This window comes from Penicillium macrosclerotiorum, assembly GCF_028827735.1.
Source record: "Penicillium macrosclerotiorum strain IBT 26536 chromosome Unknown utg000001l_segment0_segment0, whole genome shotgun sequence".
NCBI lineage: Eukaryota > Fungi > Ascomycota > Eurotiomycetes > Eurotiales > Aspergillaceae > Penicillium > Penicillium macrosclerotiorum.
In genome coordinates, this window is record NW_026643081.1 from 1,315,606 (window position 1) to 1,333,327 (window position 17,722).

The 17,722-nt window shown below is 51.3% G+C and overlaps 8 protein-coding genes across 8 annotated transcripts; 4 read left to right on the forward strand and 4 right to left on the reverse strand.

The window, feature by feature from the left end:
* Nucleotides 1-348: 348 nt before the first annotated feature.
* On the reverse strand, nucleotides 349-1,980 carry N7462_000436 (glycoside hydrolase family 76 protein; the record flags this gene model as incomplete). The annotated part of the gene is made up of 4 exons (XM_057072162.1): nucleotides 349-927; nucleotides 1,028-1,480; nucleotides 1,546-1,793; nucleotides 1,887-1,980. 4 exons carry the CDS (start codon nucleotides 1,978-1,980, stop codon nucleotides 349-351), a joined length of 1,374 nt encoding a protein of 457 aa, XP_056938692.1.
* A 1,455-nt stretch (nucleotides 1,981-3,435) lies between these two features.
* Nucleotides 3,436-4,777, reverse strand: N7462_000437 (Zn(II)2Cys6 transcription factor rglT; the record flags this gene model as incomplete). The annotated part of the gene is made up of 2 exons (XM_057072163.1): nucleotides 3,436-4,625; nucleotides 4,690-4,777. 2 exons carry the CDS (start codon nucleotides 4,775-4,777, stop codon nucleotides 3,436-3,438), a joined length of 1,278 nt encoding a protein of 425 aa, XP_056938693.1.
* A 220-nt stretch (nucleotides 4,778-4,997) lies between these two features.
* Nucleotides 4,998-7,330, forward strand: erb1 (ribosome biogenesis protein ERB1; the record flags this gene model as incomplete). Its single annotated transcript, XM_057072164.1, has 2 exons — nucleotides 4,998-6,710; nucleotides 6,761-7,330. The coding sequence occupies 2 exons, from the start codon at nucleotides 4,998-5,000 to the stop codon at nucleotides 7,328-7,330; spliced, it is 2,283 nt and encodes a 760-aa protein (XP_056938694.1).
* Nucleotides 7,331-7,887: 557 nt separating this feature from the next.
* Nucleotides 7,888-9,356, reverse strand: N7462_000439 (Paf1-complex subunit LEO1; the record flags this gene model as incomplete). The annotated part of the gene is made up of 3 exons (XM_057072165.1): nucleotides 7,888-8,874; nucleotides 8,930-9,107; nucleotides 9,172-9,356. The coding sequence occupies 3 exons, from the start codon at nucleotides 9,354-9,356 to the stop codon at nucleotides 7,888-7,890; spliced, it is 1,350 nt and encodes a 449-aa protein (XP_056938695.1).
* A 273-nt stretch (nucleotides 9,357-9,629) lies between these two features.
* On the forward strand, nucleotides 9,630-10,996 carry N7462_000440 (Mob1/phocein family protein; the record flags this gene model as incomplete). Its single annotated transcript, XM_057072166.1, has 4 exons — nucleotides 9,630-9,652; nucleotides 9,934-10,202; nucleotides 10,262-10,376; nucleotides 10,444-10,996. 4 exons carry the CDS (start codon nucleotides 9,630-9,632, stop codon nucleotides 10,994-10,996), a joined length of 960 nt encoding a protein of 319 aa, XP_056938696.1.
* A 914-nt stretch (nucleotides 10,997-11,910) lies between these two features.
* N7462_000441 (uncharacterized protein) lies at nucleotides 11,911-13,071 on the forward strand (the record flags this gene model as incomplete). The annotated part of the gene is made up of 1 exon (XM_057072167.1): nucleotides 11,911-13,071. The coding sequence occupies one exon, from the start codon at nucleotides 11,911-11,913 to the stop codon at nucleotides 13,069-13,071; it is 1,161 nt and encodes a 386-aa protein (XP_056938697.1).
* A 1,567-nt stretch (nucleotides 13,072-14,638) lies between these two features.
* Nucleotides 14,639-16,042, forward strand: N7462_000442 (uncharacterized protein; the record flags this gene model as incomplete). Its single annotated transcript, XM_057072168.1, has 1 exon — nucleotides 14,639-16,042. One exon carries the CDS (start codon nucleotides 14,639-14,641, stop codon nucleotides 16,040-16,042), a length of 1,404 nt encoding a protein of 467 aa, XP_056938698.1.
* Nucleotides 16,043-17,017: 975 nt separating this feature from the next.
* Nucleotides 17,018-17,446, reverse strand: N7462_000443 (uncharacterized protein; the record flags this gene model as incomplete). Its single annotated transcript, XM_057072169.1, has 1 exon — nucleotides 17,018-17,446. The coding sequence occupies one exon, from the start codon at nucleotides 17,444-17,446 to the stop codon at nucleotides 17,018-17,020; it is 429 nt and encodes a 142-aa protein (XP_056938699.1).
* Nucleotides 17,447-17,722: the final 276 nt, after the last annotated feature.

Genomic DNA, 17,722 nt, shown 5'->3' on the forward strand with positions numbered 1-17,722 from the left:
GCCTTGACTTGTATCAATCACAGAAGTCTTGTTTCTGCTTATTTGGGGCCCTTGTGTTCGTTGTGTGAACATAGATATACCCTTGGAGTTTGCCCGTCTATATACACTGGTTCGTTAGACTTAAAATCATTCGAAACTTTTTACATGCACATAGATATTATATTCGGCTTCCCTCTCCTGGTGTCACCTACTAGAGATTGTATGCAAGTACAGTTCATACCCAAAAAGGCTGTGCGGGAAGAGACGGTGAACGCTAAAAATCCAATATTATGTTTTCCAACCGAAAGCTGGTTTAGACCCGCTAAACACAAAATGGGCCTCATCAAATATCAACCCGCCTATACATTTTCAAACGCCGAGCAGCACAAAAGCCGCTATTCCCACCCAGCCAGCCACCAAAGCCATGGTGAAGAAGCTCGCGCCGGCTTTATCTCCCGCGGTGATCGGTTTTGGCCCGGCATTTTGGTTTGTATCTTCCTGGCCCGCGTTGGGATTGCTCGTGCTGTTTCCTCCGGTTTTGGAGGTCACTGGTCCCGCTGCTGTGTTGTTGACAAAGTTGATTAGGTTGGCGCTGAAAATCTGGCTCACGCTGATCTGCTCCTCCATGCCGGTCCATCCGTCCCATTCAGACTTGTACCACTGGACTCCGCAGGTGTTGTTGTTGTTACCGGTACACGACTTGGCCGCGGCCTCGGCGGAGGATTGGAGCTTCGGGAGAATGGTGTCATACGTAGATGGGACCAAAAGAGCTGTGTAGGAGAGCCATGTCGAGACGAGGCCTTTGAACAGGATCTCATTGTTGTTGCAGATCTCGCGGGGCTCGCAGGTCACGTCCTCCATCACATATCCCGTGGATTTGAGGAAGAAAGTGTTGAACGTCGAGTTCAGAAGACCATTCACAGCAGCCAGCCATACCGAATCCTGAGTCTGAGGAGAAAGATCATCGTTAGTACAGTTGCTTGACCGTGGAGAACCCCATATAGGCTGGGACAGGGGGCACAAGGCAGTGCGGAGATCAGGGACTTACGTGGTTGTACATGTAGGCGGCACCCATTAAATAGGCACCATAGTTGTACGACCAGGGAATCGCAGCTCCCGTTTTGCAATCTTCCGTGCCCTCGGTGGAATCATTCACCTGCCACGTCTCGTTGTTCAACAAGGGCACGGAGATCGACCAGTCCCAGGTCCGCTGGGCCCATTCCGAATATGTTTTATTACCAGTATATCGGGCCAGCCGCGCAGCAAGCTGGAAGAACCCGCCATTCGAGATCGCATTCTTCATGGTATATCCGGCTCCTTGGTAAGAATAGATCTGCCAGCGGAGCCCACCGCCACACATGGTTGTGTCCCATCTCGCTCGCTGTGTGTTGAAGACGCCCTGCGCCAGCGACAGCCAGGAAAACCCATTTTCGACATCGGGGAATTTGAGCTCCGCGGCAGTCATGGCGGCCAATCCCCAAAACATCTGATCGTCATTTCCCTAATTGCGCGACCTTGTGAGTGGAAAGAGGCCTCTCGTTGCCCACGGGCGCGGCGACTACTTACCAAATACGAACTGTAGTTACTGGGCATGTAGTCTCCATTATCGCCCGATTGCCATTCCAGCCCAACACTGAGCTCGTCGTTGTAGGTAGTGTCACCGGTGAAATGCCAGTAGTTGAGCAGCGCATAGAACAGAGCGGATCCCTCCCACCATTTCGTCGGGAATGCACCGGGAATTTGGCCGGTCTCATTTCCATGATACCATGTCATCATCCCGTACGTCGCAGTACTGGCGGCGTCTATGATCGATTCTATAGAGACCATGATCGGGTTAGCGTCGTGGCGGTCGGAAGTATATAACCAGTATCACAAGTATCGCACGGCGTTCGCAGCGTCCTACTTACGTTTATCGGTGATGTCGAGATCGATCGCATGGGCCCGATTTAGACATGTTGTCGCATACAGTAAACCAACCCATATTGCACGTAACTCATGCATCGCCGGAGAGAATAGCGGGACCGCTGATCGCTGGGAAGGGTGAAGCTGCCGTTCGGACGAGTTCAGGTCTGATGGTCCGGGGAAGGCGTTGCGTCAAGCATCCGGTCGCAGGTGGCTTGTGCAGAACAGGGAAAGGAAAGAAAGCATCCAAGAGAGCTAGCGACGGTTCTCACAGCGAATAGAGCCTCATTATGTCACTTCATGGCAGGAAATTGAGATGGGCGGCAAGCGATGGAAAAGTGGGCACTGCCGGGGGAAAGCGCCCCCTCCTTCACAGAACAGGGCGCCGAATCGAATTTTAGGCGTGTGATATACAGGGTACAGTGGGGGGTGAGCTTTCCAACGAGCTGACTCGCGGATGCTTGGGGGGGGGGGGGGGGGGGGGCGCTAAACGGAGTTACGGAGCGTACAGAGTATACAGATCACGTCCAAGTTGGATCCAACAGATCCTCGGGGATCAAGCCCGGTCTGTCCAGGTCCTATTGCGCCAAAAAAACCAGTCTTGCGTGAATCACATTCACTGGCATCTAACCGAAAAGCAAAGAGGTTCTATATTGGCGCGGAAAGAGGCGCAAGAACGGAGTCCAGGGTACTCGAGTACCTCTCCGAAGCAGCAAAGTATATGCTCCGACAGACCTTATGCTCCCAGTTTGGGGGGTTTGGGGGTCTTGGGGTCCATGCGAAAATGCGACCCTGGATACCTCGACGCTCTGATTGGAAATCCGCGGCTGAGACGAGGTCCACTATTGGCGCATCCATCGGGCTGTTGAACCACTCAAGATCAGCCAACAGAAACCAGAGCTCTCGGGTCCGTTCAACTATTTTTGTTGCGATGATCTCTTGCCGCTTGAGTCTCGGACGCTTGACATCATCCGAGAAGTCTTGTTCTTCGCGTCTTGGCAAGACCCTTTGGCGTACGCGTAATGCCAGTTGCCAGAAACTGGTTGTGCTCGTGAAGTAAATCCGTTGGTGAAGTGAATCACTGATTACGTAGGAACAGATTCGAAGATGCCCGGAGACACCATCCGACGCCCCCAAAGGGTCCGGGATCACGGTACGAATTACGGGGTATCCGTGTCTTGCTGTGCCTTGCTGTGTATTTCTAGGGTGGAATCAATTAGCCTCGTTGGACTATCCCTTAGGTTCAAAAGGGCGAAGAGAGAAGGCAGCTGGGACTGCTCCAGAATTAGCAAAGCTTGCCAGTCGTGGGCAAGATCTATAGATCAAAATTCATTGGCTGTGTGCCTCTCTCCCATTGAGTTCAAAGCTAGGGTATTTTAGTATAGCATCGTGGTTATAGCCAAACGCTCCTCTCCGCATGAATGTCAAATCTTCTAAACTGTTTACATTTTTGCTGTTCAGGCGGCAAAGGCAACAGCCCTGACGAAGCAAAACGATTCATCTCAAAATGCATCCCACTTCCTCGCCGTCTAATACCGATGGGGATCATCCACATCACGGCGATGCATGCTTTAAGTCATTGGGAATAGCACTGCCCGGGAAATCGCGAGCCTCGAATTTGAATCTCAAGAGAACGGACCGTGCACTTCCGACAACACGAAGACAAAGCAGCTCCTTCTCATTATGTGTGCCATCGTGGTCATGAGCATGATGACCAACGGCGCTGGACATAATAGGATTATGCCCTTCACACGGGTGTTTTCCCGGTTCATGCCAATGCCTTTGGCGGTCTTCGACCTCTCTGATGAGTGACAAAAGATCAGGCTGGCCCGAGCATCGACTTCCAGCTTCTGGGTCAAGGTAGCCGCCCACCACAGCCCGACGGACGATCTGGCGCAGCCACTCTCTCCAAGTCTGAGCAGGATCTGCGCTTCGTAGCGCTTTCGCAGTAAACTCTGGCGGCGCAGAGTGGAGCCCAAGCTCAGCAGCATCGCTATTGTAAACGCGCAGCCAGGCATCCGCGACCACAGTCAGCAGGGTACCAGTAAACATGACATTCTGGACACCTGTGGCAAAGCTTTTGGGGCAAATTTGGCAGCGGATCACGTCCTGCGCGGTTCTGGCTGCAATATAAAGGGAACATAGAGTATGGGAATTGACGGGGAAGGAGGAAATGGAGGATATATGGCTAAGACAGAGATACAAGTATGACAAGCATGTACACTGCGGGGCGTTGGGGTCGGAAATATTGGGCATGGGGGGCGTAAGTGGTAGGGAGGGCGCATCGAGGAAGTTCGTTGGGGCTGAAAATGGCATGGCCGTGGATTCCGACACCGCAGAAAAGTCGGGCCAAGGGCTCGAAGATTCATAAACCGGTATATTGGGATTCTTGAGACGATCTGGGCGCCAGGTATGATTGTGGTCTTCGTCTCCGCCAAGAAGATCTGGGGTGGACTGCAACGATGGTGACTGTCCCTGCCAGTAAAGCTGTGGACAGAGGTAATGGGCGTCTGTTGCGGGAGTTTGGTCCGAGGACATTGTGAAGGAGTCTGGAGAAGTATCCTCTGGTGTAGGCCAGACACCGTTGCCTGACTGCGTATTATACTCGTCGCCTTCATCTGCCCGCGCCCTTTTCTTGGGAGGACGACCCATCGGTTTTTGTGGGGAGTAACGACATGGTATTGACTGTTTCAAGCATCGAACACATCCTGTCGGCTCACCAGAGCATTTGAGCTTTCGTTTCCCTATGGGAAAAAAGAAAACAATTAGTATTCCTCGCCCATGTTCTGTACTTTCCAGAAAACTTACGACACTCGTCGCATGCTGCATGTCTTTTGAGCTCAGATCCAGAGGTCGTCATCCTATCTGGAAGAGTCCCCTCCATGGATTCTGACATATTTTCTGTCATGACTCTGCCGGCAATCCTGAAAATGCGCAAAGTAAAAAAAAAAAAAAAAAGCAACGCCTCTGTCCAGAATTGAGGGGCGCCTTGTCCGTCATCGATAGGCGATAAGCTCACGGGAGGCGGTCAGTCATGTGGGCGGTGAGGGCAATTGACGGAGAAGAAAAAAAAAATCGTGGATGGACACGAGTTTCAAGCCCAAAGCCAACCAACCATGGACGCCAGGAAGGCCTCGAAAAAGCGCAAGGCGGTTACTCGCGACATTGAGGAGGAAGCTGGAGTTTTCTCTGGCGACGAGCTCAGCGCAAAGAACCTCGATGGCGCTCTGTCGGATAACAACAATGACCTGTCTGAGAGCGAGGAAGAAGATAGCGACTCCGAAATCGAGTTGATTGACGACTTTTCCAGCGATGAAGATGAGGAAGACGGAGATGAACTGGACAGCGATGAGATTCCATCCGACGCCGACGAGTCTAACCCGACTACTCCCAAGGTTACACCTGTCGACAACGAGCCCAATTTCCGCGTCGTCAAGGATGCCAATGGCAACGACCGCTACCTCTACGACGAAATCAACCCCGACGACAACTCTGACTACTCCGATATCGATGAGAACGCCAATACTATTGGTGATATCCCTCTGTCCTTCTATGATCAGTACCCTCACATTGGTTACGATATCAATGGCAAAAAGATCATGCGCCCTGCGAAGGGCGAGGCTCTTGATGCATTGCTGGACAGCATCGAGATACCGAAGGGATGGACTGGTCTCACAGATCCTTCCACTGGCAAGCCACTGGAGTTGAGCCAAGAGGAATTGGAGCTGATTAAGAAGGTTCAATTGAATGAGACCACCGTGGATGGCTATAACCCATACGAGCCCCTCGTCGAGTACTTTTCTAGCCAGCAAGAGATCATGCCTCTCAGCGCCGCCCCAGAGCCGAAGCGTCGTTTCGTTCCCTCCAAACATGAGGCGAAGCGTGTTATGAAGCTCGTGAAGGCTATCCGCGAAGGTCGCATCCTTCCTTATAGGCCTCCGGAGGAGCGCGAGGAGAAGGACGAGGACCTCATCAACTACGATCTGTGGGCGGATGAGGCTGAGCGCAAGGATCACCCGATGCACATTCCTGCGCCCAAGCTTCCGCCTCCCGGCTATGAGGAGAGTTACCACCCTCCTGCTGAGTACTTGCCTGATAAGAAGGAGCGCAAGGAGTGGGAGCAGACCGACCCCGAGGACCGTGAGAAGGATTTCTTGCCCAACGACTATGCGTCCCTGCGCAGAGTGCCGGGATATGAAAACTTCATCAAGGAGAAGTTCGAGCGCTGCCTTGATCTCTATCTTGCGCCCCGTGTGCGTCGCAGCAAATTGAACATCGACCCCGAGAGCCTGCTCCCCAAGTTGCCTAGTCCCGAAGAGTTGAAGCCATTCCCCACTGCATGCGCCACCGTATTCCGTGGACACAAGGGCCGTGTCCGCTCCCTGAATGTGGACCCTAGCGGAATTTGGCTGGCAACTGGTGGAGACGATGGTACGGTTCGTGTCTGGGAGCTTCTGACCGGCCGGCAATTGTGGAGCGTGAAGCTCAGCGATGAGGATGCGGTCAATGTGGTCCGCTGGAGGCCCGGTAAGGATGCGGTCATTCTCGCTGCCGCTGCCGGCGATGATCTCTTCCTCACAGTTCCCCCGATCGCCGACCCTGAGATTGAGAAGACCAGCTTGGAAATTATTGATGCTGGCTGGGGATATGCCGCATCTAACCCTCCCCCAAGCGCTGCTGAGGCCAACAAGAAGAACACCCCCCGCAATGGATTCGGCCCTCTGCTGCTCTCACGGATGCTGGAGTTTGCGTGGTTATTCCTCTTCGCTACATTCCCAAGTCGATTTCATGGCACCGTCGCGGTGACTACTTCGTCACTGTCTGCTCGGGTGCCTCGACTCCTGCCTCTGTAGCCATTGCCATCCACACTGTCTCCAAGCATCTCACTCAATACCCCTTCCGCCGACGCCTCAAGGGTGGTGGTCCTCCCCAGACTGCGCACTTCCACCCTTCGAAACCCATCCTCTTCGTGGCCAACCAGCGCTCCATCCGCGGTTACGATCTTTCCCGCCAACTGCTGGTCAAGATCGTGCAGCCCGGTGCTCGCTGGATCTCTTCCTTCGACATCCATCCAACTTCGTCCAGTGCTTCGGGTGGCGACAACATCATTGTCGGCTCCTACGACCGCCGCCTGCTTTGGCACGATCTTGACTTGTCACAGCGTCCCTATAAAACCCTGCGCTACCACCGCAAGGCCATCCGTGCCGTCAAGTTCCATCCCGGTGGTCGCTATCCTCTGTTCGCCGACGCCAGTGATGACGGCTCCCTGCAGATCTTCCACGGCAGCGTCACGGGCGACATGCTCAGCAATGCTACCATTGTTCCGCTCAAGGTCCTCAAGGGTCACAAGATTACTGGCGAGCTTGGTGTGCTCGATCTCGACTGGCACCCTCGCGAAGCCTGGTGTGTTAGTGCCGGTGCTGATGGCACATGTCGCTTGTGGATGTAATTATTCCCTCTGTCTCTTTCTCTGTTGCATGATACTCTTTTCCGGCGTTCTTGCTGTATGTGTTTATGCATAGTGTTTCTTTGTATAGTCATACTGCTATAAAAGTTGTTTTCCATCACTGGCCCAGTATTCCGTATGTAATCAATCATCACAATTAGTAGATCCCCTTGTGGTGGTACATATAACTCAACGTGATATAGATAGCCTACTAAGAGCCTATCTACTGAAGCTTTGGCTGTCCTAGAATTGAAATGGTTTGACGTGGATCTATCACCTGCCAAGCATATATGTACTCGCCTCGCCCACCGAATTTCTACCGCATGCAAGGCCATTAGCAATTTATTACGGCGAAATCGAGTGAAAGCATTTATCATTTCATTAATTTTTGTTACAAAGCATGCAGCTCATGCAGCTCGTGCCAGCCTCAACGTTAGGTATGAAACAGAAACAACAATCCCACAGAAAATGCCAGCCCGTGTAGATTGACGCCCAGGCCATGGAGAAGACCGAATAGAAAGCAGGATAAAAACAAGGAAAATGAGTATGTTTTTGAGAGATCACTCGTCCTCGTCATCATCATCAACCACATAGCGGTTCTTCTTCCGAGCTGGGGGTGTCCCAGATCGGGGTGTCTCGGCTTTAGCGGCGGGCTTCGAGGGTGCAATCTCATCATCCACCTCGCCCTCCGCATCCATATCATCGTCATCCAGCACCTCTTCGTCGTCGTCATCAATTTCCTCTTCGATATCTTCATCACTGCCAACCAGGAAGCCATCGTCCTCGTCGTATTCGTCCTCTCGGGTACGGGGACCACGGCCATAGTCGTCCTCATCATCCGTGTTGATCTCTCCGCGGCGGTTTGTGCGACGTGGTTTGCCACGAGGGCGGGTAGTGAGCAAGCCACCGTCCTCGAGGCCACCCACGCTGAGACCGGAGCCAAGAGTACGGGGTGCCATGCGACGGCCACGATCCGCTTCACGATCGGCCAGCTGCTGGCGGCGACGCTCCGCCCGCATAGATTCCTTCTCCAGCCGCTCAGCCTTACGAGAGGCCAGTTCGGGATCTTCCTTGAGATCGATCACAGGAGCCGAGCCGTCTGCCGTCTGCTTGTTACCACGAGTAGCCGCCGCCAAGGATTCCTGGAGCTTCTGCACAGCATCGTCGGTTTCCAGGGTGGTTGGGAGGACAGTCAAGCCGTGAGTAACATGCGAGGTCAATCGGAAGACCGACGCAGTTTCTACAGCAGCACCAAGGTAGACGTGGGAGTCCAGCTTCGTGTCATACTGGCCGGACTTGTTGAGAGGTGCAAGAGGTTTGGATGCAATACGATATTGCTCGGTTGGGGCGGATGCTAGCTGTAGTGTGATGGATCCATCCTCCCACTGGATCATACGCGCATTTGATTGCAGGAGAGACTCGTCGTCCGGGTCTTTGCGCCAGCAGAGGGACGTCGCGGCTGTGGAGTATGGGGGCGCAACGTAGGTTTCCGGATTGAACTCTTCGGCTTCGACAGAGAGAAATTCAGGGACACGCATCGTGTAGACCTACAATCCAATTAGTTGGTGCCGACTGGGGTGGAATCTCAATGCCTCTGCATACCTGTCCATCGCTGGTCGCTGGCACCGGCGCCCGCGCAAGGCCCACGTCCATAATATTGACAGTCTCGCCGAAGCCGTCCTCATCTGGGGCTTCATCCATGCGGTCTTCGCGACGATCGAACCGGTCTTCATCGTCGCCAGAGTCGAGGCGCTCATCATCCAAATTGCGGTGACCACGGCTAGAATATATTTGTTAGTTCTTTCGTGTCTCATGCATTTGCGAGCTTCTGGTCAGTTTCATACTCCACGTTGTCAAATCCGCCATCGGACCCATCCGATCCAAAGAGATCAGCATCATCATCCTCATCCATCTGGTCGCCGGCTCCGAAGTTCTCAGCACCGGAGTCATTGCCAGCATCGCTCGGGGCGGGACTTTGAGCGGCCCCGCGGCCAGGACGGCGAACAGCCTCCTCATCTGAGGAGGACATGGCGTGGACTGGGTATTTTCGGGTTCGCAGGAGAGAAAAGAAAAGATTGAGGACGAATTGGAGCCAAAGATAGGGCAAGATCCGACCGCGTTGCCCGTGAGTCCCAGAGAAGCACGGCAGATCACCGGATTAACATGATGATCCGGCCGGCCCAGGAGCCAAGCGGGCCAGACCAAAAGGGGATTCCCTGGGCATCTTCACCGTCTCGTCTTCTCCAGTGTTCGTGGTTGTTTGCTTTTGTCCATTGATCCATTGAACGGAGTTCTTGCAATAATGGCGACTTTCTTCCAGAGCGTGTAAGTCGCCGTGTAGTCGCGGGGAATCTCCTCCCTCGACGTTGTTGACTTCCCTCTTGACCGCACCATGAACCCTTGTTCCCCCCCCTCCATACTGCAGCATCGTCAAAGCAGCGGCGCCACAAACGCAAAGCAACATTCCCGGCTTTCAAAGTCTATTAGCCGCGCTGCATTTCTCCTTTACAATCCCCTCGCTCTCATTTTGATTTCATCTACCTCCACCTGAAACCACTCCTGACCCCCTTCCCCTCCCGTGTTTGTGCTGACCCGTCCTCCTACAGTCGTCAAGGCTTTGGCCGCGGAGGAAACAACAAGAATCAACCCCCCAAGAGCCCGGCAAAAGCTCCTCAAGCTTCCCCAACAGGCACCATGTCAAACTCCCCTTCGCTCTCGAACAGCCTTGCCATTGATAATCTCGCCGCAAATGATCCCGATGCCCCTAAGTACTTCTTCCAGGAGAAATACGCTCCGTTGAACGTGAGGGGGAATTTCTTGACCCTCTGTGCTTGTCCCAAGAATGTCGAGCTGGGAGAGTGGCTGGCTCACCAGAGTAAGCCCCACAAGACGATTGCAATTGATCGAAGTGCTGATGCGTTGGGTGATCTTCAGTTGTTGAACAATACCGCCTCCTCCATGGCATGCTTCAAGTCATCCAGGAAGTGAACAGTGTGACTGGCGCGCCAATTTGCAATGAAAGCACATGTCCGACCATGTCGGCGGGTCGGTACGTTGGAGATCGCGGGGTACAATGATAAGCCGTCGGGGGGATTCAGACTAACAGCAATCAACAGGTTGACCTACACTTGGCTCGTCGACGGCCGTGCGGCCAAGATCTCTGCCCCGAAGTTCATCAACCGTGTTGAGAAATGGATCGTCAGTAAGATCCATGACCCGGTTATGTTCCCTACCGAAAAGGTCACCGGTATCCCCGAGACCACCTCCATCCGGGATGCCACTGCCGCTTCGACCGCAACCCCTGCAGACTCGACAGACCCCGCCAACCCGGCTGGCGCGAACGGAAATGCCGACGAGTGGATTGGAAAGTCCAGCGGATTCCCCCAGACCTTCTATAAGGATTGCCAGGGTATCATGAAGCAGATGTTCCGCTGCTATGCCCATCTTTATCACGCTCACTGGTTGAACCCTTTCTGGCACATCAACAAGCATGACATCCTAAACATGTGCTTTGTCCACTTCGTGACGGTGGCCAAGTACTACCAGCTTGTGTCCGACAAGGAGATGGAGCCGATGCAGCCCTTGATCGATCTGTTTATCAAGCAACAGCGGGTGCCTCCCGAGGCTCTGAATGGCGGTCACTGGGCCCAGCAGACCGTTACCAACTGAACCAACTGCTCGATCAACCCTACGCTCCGCGGGATCGAGAGTGGCCAAAGGAATTAAGAAGTGACGACCATGACATGTTCTTCCAGTCGGCGTTGGGCCGTGCTGTCTTATGTTCGTGTTTTCTGACATTTTTCCTTTTTGTAAACTGATGCCATTCGGGAAAATGGACAAGAGTTTGCCGATGATACGACACAGACCCTGGAGCTTTGAGATCTGGGGCTTTGAGCATTTAGCATGCGGTGTGAATATTTTTTTTGTTTCGTTTGATTTTTCATTTTCTATCATGATGATCTTGCATATGCATCAGATTTTGATCTGGCACGACCTGCCTTTCCTCTCCAAGTTAGTGATACTTGAACTTCGCTAAAGTCGCGAAGTATGACCTAATCGTTCTGGTCTTAACTAAATATCACTGAGCTTTTTTTGGGCTCTTGTTAGTCCCTTCGAGGTAAAAACCCGATAGATTCTAAACTGGATTCCCTCTTCTGCCAATCTACACAAGACACGTCGGGACACTTCTGCATCAGTCTTTTTGCAGTAATTTATTCTGTTGATCGGGCGGGAAAGCCTAGTCGAAGCCAAGGCTGCCCACATCTCAAGAGCCGCATTAAGAGAGGGAACCCCAGGCTCCACCGTAACCCCATATCTCTCTGGTCTATCTTACCCGATAGTCATTATTATCAGTTGCATTCTTGCTAAACTCAGATGATCTATGCTTGGCGATTGGATGTTAATGCAGTTCGCGATACGAAGAGATTCCAGGAAAAGCGCCACTGGCGTCTGCTGACAGCCTGCCCCTCTCAGCGTGTTCGACGCGACTATCTGGGCCATTCCCTTCCACTTTCTGCCATCTGGCATCCAATCTACTTTATGAAACATCCCTTCGATAATCTATATAGTTTATCACAACCACAATGGGACCGTCGAAGAAGAAAACTCGAGCACCCTCTTCGTCTGGAACAGACCAACAAGCCGCATTACAAAGCTTTGAGCCATTGATGGGCCCTGGATATCCCGCTGGACCCTATTATCAATTCAATGAGCCGCATCCAGCTTCGATCGCTGAGCTAGGAGATCAAGGATACAGATCTGAGCTCTCGAGCGATACACCTTATTATGCAAATCCGTTTAGAGCTCATATGCCACCGTTATCAGGTCATCCACGTGTACAGGAATTGTGTGCAACACAGTGTTATAGCCCCCCGACTGGATACCCAACTGGCGGACCTTTTTCGCAACAGCATTACGGCCATCCGGGTAGCTATGCATCTTTTGAGCCTCTTCCAGTAGCACCTCTTGAACAGCCGTATCTGCGTTCCTGGCCACCACCTGTGCGCTTCGGCAGTGATCATGCAACTGGAGCAGTTCCTCCCACGATATCTTCACCCTATACCAGCTATATCGAGGAAAGAGGAGATTCAGGCTTTTACGATGCGTTTTCCTATACCACTCCTAGGCAACAGTTTGAGAGCAATGATCCCTCTCCCAAGCCTCACGAGTATTACGGGAATGAGCTACAGGTACATGAAACATCAACGGAAGGAATAATAACTAGAGGTAGCCGGCCGGGGAGAGTAACATCAAAGTACTATAATGATTACAGGACGCCTAATCCTTGGCTGGATCCCCCGCCTGCACCAATCTCAAACGCTGTTCGTTCTTTGTCGGATTTTCTTCCTCGCCCGCCCGTGCCGTCAACATTGGATAATTTTGCTCCTGAAAGCATTCGAAACACAACCCATCGTCGAAATACTATCAGTCCAAGAGTCCGACCGGGAATCGATCCCATCATTAATCAAGCTCGCACTCTTTCTGATCAACCGTCCGACAAGAAGCCTGCGCTTGAAACACAACCAACCAGCACCATAAAGGACACCACAACAGACGGGATTCCGCAGGGAGCACGATGGACAAAAATCAGCCGTAGATTGGTTAATTCAGCAGCCTTGAGAGAAGGCAAAGAAAGATTTGAGGAGAGGGATGACTACTTCATTGTGCTGCGAGTATTGACAAAAGAAGAGATCCGAGAATATGCGGATAAAACTGCGAAGATTCGAGGTAGGCTCCCTTCTTAATGACCAAGCTGTTAGCGTACGGACTAGAAGCTGATAATAAGCCGACAGCCGCTAGAAAAGAAGCCACCGCAGAGCCACGAAGACGTTCCAGAAGCCGTTCCAGAGATAAAATTGTTCGCAATCCTGTATTTTCCGATGACATAAAACCTACCGTATCACGCACGACAGTTGCGTCTCGCAGGCCGGAAACTTCTTCTCGTCTATCCTCATCGTCATCTCCCACAGATTTTAGTCACAAGTCAGTAGACCGCAAAAAGGATTCCAGCATGGCTACTGCATTAAAGCATGAAGAGCCATTGAAAAGGCAATCAACAGAGCATCTACCTCGGGAGAAGGTAAGGAACAAATTAAAGGACTGAAGCTTATATTATGTCTATATCTAATAATATTTGTCCAGAGCCCTGTTTCGGATGAGACTTCGATTCCTGGAAAGCGCAACCAGCGCGGCCCACGACACTCTCCAACTCCCAACGCACCCCAGAAAGAGAAGATTCCAAACCTCTTCTATCCACAAGGCGCAATAAAAAAACCATTTCTGGCTGCTATCAGGGACAACGACCCAAGGCTGTTGAAACACCTTATTGGCCTCGATTTTGACGTCAATCAAAACTTTATTGAAGATGGCATAGGCACTCCACTCCTGGTAGCTCTAGCCGCAGGGAGCACTGAGGCCATACAAGTACTTCTTAACGCGGGAGCAGATGTCGACTTACAAATTCCAAACGCCCCACATGGGAGTGCTCTGATTGCGGCTATTGCATCTCAGGGGTCCTGCCGGATGAAAAATCTGGATCTTCTGCTCCGCGAGTCAATCAATCTCGATCTCGCTGTGGAGAACGGACCATACGGGAGCGCCCTCTCTGCCGCTGTAGACCACAAAAATGAGGAAGCTGTACGGAAACTCGTAGAAGCGGGGGCAAAAATCAGTCCGTTGATGAGTGCGCTCATACGAAAATTAGGTATTTCTGACGATATCAATCCCCAATTTGCACAACATAGTCTCGCGGGCTATCCGGCTCTCAAGACTATTAACATGAGTTGGGAACTCCCGGCTATCACGAAAGATTGTCAGGATATATTCGGCCTGCTTTTTAACATGGGCTCACTGACTCGAATGTTTGACACCGTGGAATTCAGCAAGTCTGGTGACTTTTTACAGAAGAAATACGGTACCCTTGGGACGACTGTGCTAAAGGGCATCGTAAATGCATTTAAAAACAGCAGGGGATTCTTCGGTCAGTCTCTCTGAATATTGAGAAATTTAAGAGAATTGTGCTAATGACATCCAGTTGGCGATGCTATATTGCTGGAAATATCGAGTGATGAAATTCACGTTACAGCATCCATAGAAACCCCCGAGGTCTTCGAAATAATGGCGTGGATATGTCTGAATTTCCGAACTCCTTCCCCGAACTCGGTCAATCTCTCGACTGGCAGCTTCTTTGACGGTAGTTTTCGGCTGGACATACTTCGGCCATTCGATCTATCAGCCAAGAATAAAGATAACGGGTGCTGGATGGGGGTATTCGACTCCGCAATTGTAGTATCGGAACCGTCTTTGCATAAGATGGACACATGTCGGGGCCTCGAACTTGATTTCTCCGCTATGATTCAATTATCAGCAGTGGAATATCCCATTACCGTTAATTCCGGTCTGGTTCTTATGGGCTATTCCACTGCATTGGTTCCTATCCGAATCACAACCGACGATAAGGTTCTGTGGCACCTGGAGACCACTAAAGATGATTCGCAAATCAAGGTGTCGAAATTAAAATCTATCAAGCGGAAATGGCTTCGAGTTTTTGAGCTTGACCTCTTACAGTCAAGGAAAGCCTTGCTGGGTTGGTGCCAGGAGGCCAACATTCTCCTAGGAACAGATGAACTCCCGCCGAATGTAGCATGGTCTGACTCGGAGGTCAAACGCGTGTCCTGGCATTGGAAAGGAGCGAATGTTCAGTTGCTGGTTCAATCCGCAGCCCCGATTCAAGTCGGTGGACAGTTGGGTATGGCTTTTGACAGGACGATCAACACCGTCAAGAACGATCCCTCTCGCAACTATCTCAAGTGCCTGAAAGGCAGCATGATGGAACAGGTCCTTATTTACGACGTGAGTGCCGGGAGGGCCTGGTTGGTGCCACTGCTCTGTGTCTTCCATCATATGATGCTAGTCTATTCAAAGACACTCGGGGATAGCCTTAGCGTGGCACCCAGAGCCATACCAGCATCTGACAGCGCATCCGCGTCATACAGAGTGCTAGAAGGCCAGGGCGATACAGTCCTTGACGGGTCTGGTCGGGACAAGTTGACAGTCCGAGACCTCATCCTCGGATTCTCGGTGAACCTCTCACGGATTGACGTACAGCCATCGCGAGGTGCGACAATTTTTGGATATGAATTCATGGATATTGTCATGGAGTCACCAAGGATTGAACTCAAGAAGCAACAAATCACAAAAGACGGCCTGATGTGGGCGTCTCTTTTGAGTGAAGTGAATTGTCTATTTTGCGCCGGCCTCGGGGATGCGATCGTCGGCAAGCGCTCGCCAGATATACTATCTCCATGCAATCGCATCCCAGAAGGCTCTGATTTGATGGCCGTGTCCATGTACAGCATCGAGAAGCTATCGCAGAAACATGGTGGACCCCTCCTTGATTTCATTCAACGCCTTTCGCATACACACTACTGGCGGCTGAAAGGACGTCCATTTCAACCGTGTCAGCACAAGGACGAAAGAGACTCCTGCTGGACGCATCCGGCTTTTCTTCAAGAGATCCATACTCGTCGACCATCCGCAGTTCCGGGTGAGCGATGCGAAGAAACCTGTCCCGGAGGAGCACTCGTTTTCGGCGGGCCTCAAAAATCAAAACTGCACTTTCAGATGCCTATTCTGAATCGACAACCGATACGGTTGTCTAAGAAAAAGACAGTTTCTGTGGTATGTGTTGATACAGACTGCGAAGCTGCAAGATAACAGGCCTTTGTTTTTCGGAATGAAGGATTCATATTTAATGGTTACTATGAAAAGGAACATCGATGGTCCTCGTTTGGATAGATGACATTCAACGTACATTTCATTTCAACAACCTGATAAATCTAGAAACAAGCGGGACTTTCAAACAGATACCTGTAAAGGATTTTGGAAGATCCTATACCTGGTCTTTCCAGTGATATCAAAACAGACCCAGGTGACCTTCGTAGAATATCAGGCTACACTCGTAGTATACAGATCAATCAAGCAAGACATAGTGGCTGAAGGATGGATAGATTTAAAGATTTCATCGCTCTGTTGCTCGCATATGTTACAAGATTTGATTTGATTTTTCATTGAAGAATTTTGTCCAATTTTAAACCTTTTTAGGGTTTGGTGAGAAACTTTGGCTGAGGCTAAAATCTTGAAACGGTGTATTGTTCAAGGATCTTGACATTCGCCCGGCGACCACTTCGAACGGATCCAAAGCCCCATGTAGTAACCTCCGCCACCAAAAATTTCAGCGTCGACGATTTCATCTCATCGGGGATTCGCCAAAATTGGAACACAGAGATTGTGCTCCAAAGGACCAAAAGAATTGACGACGAGAAACAATGAGCGGTAGCCTAGGAAAAAATAGGAGATCCCTGACACTTTCATATAATCACTCAAACTCTTCCCCTTATTTTAAGAGTGAGGTTGAATGATTCCCTCTCCAGTTGTCAAGTTCACAAATGGGTCTTTGCTTTCCTTTGTATCCCTCATAATGGCGCAAGATTCAATTTCCCAAGATCCTCTGGAATAAATGGAAAGAACCGTCACACTGCGGGGTTGCGATAGGGTGGAACAAGTCGCTCGCTGCCAACAAATTTGAAGCTGCTAGTGACATAGCGATGTGGTCTGGACATGCTCCCTCGTGATCTCATGAGTCGAAGTGGTGATATTTGTTAGCATCAAATCATGCCAGCGCGATCCCGTTCAAAGATAGACGCCCTCATCCCCATTCTCCCCCGCATTGTCGCTCTGGTGCCCGTCAGCAGCAGTTCCGTTCGTGGTCGGCTCTGGTAAGCCATTCGGTCTCTGTCCTTCTCCTGAGTTCTCCTTCTCATCCTCCACCTCAATCCACTGCTGTCCACGATTCTCCACCTCGGTCTTGAGCAGCGCAAGCCGCTCCTCCATAGACTTCATCACCCCCTCGTTCTCGGTGATATAGCCCTCCAGCTCTTTCTTATCTTCTTCGGAGTCTTGTGACTCAAGGAGGAATATGCGCAGCTCGACGTTAGAGCGCTGCAGGTGCGCGATGGAATTGCGGAGCTCCGCGACTTTAGCGTATACCGTAGACAGCGTGAGCTCTTTGATGGCTTCGGCGAAGGCGGTCGGGTTTATGGGAAGGCTTTCCGCCGACATTTTGGTAGCGTTATATATTTCGATGCAGGCTCTGTTGAACTGGGTGTTTGGCGCTGGGGAAGGATTGAAGAGAAGAAGAGATTAAGGCTATCGAAGGTTGTTGCTAAAGGAAAATGTTCTTTGCTTCTGTCTGTTTCCCCGCGGACCCCGCGCCGTCATCACGTGTGGTTGTGGTTCCACCACAAACATAAAGAATTCCTAGACATGTCACTGGCAACACTCTGAGAAGCTAGTTCATCGATCAGAAATTCTCGACTTCTCAGTAATCTTGAATTA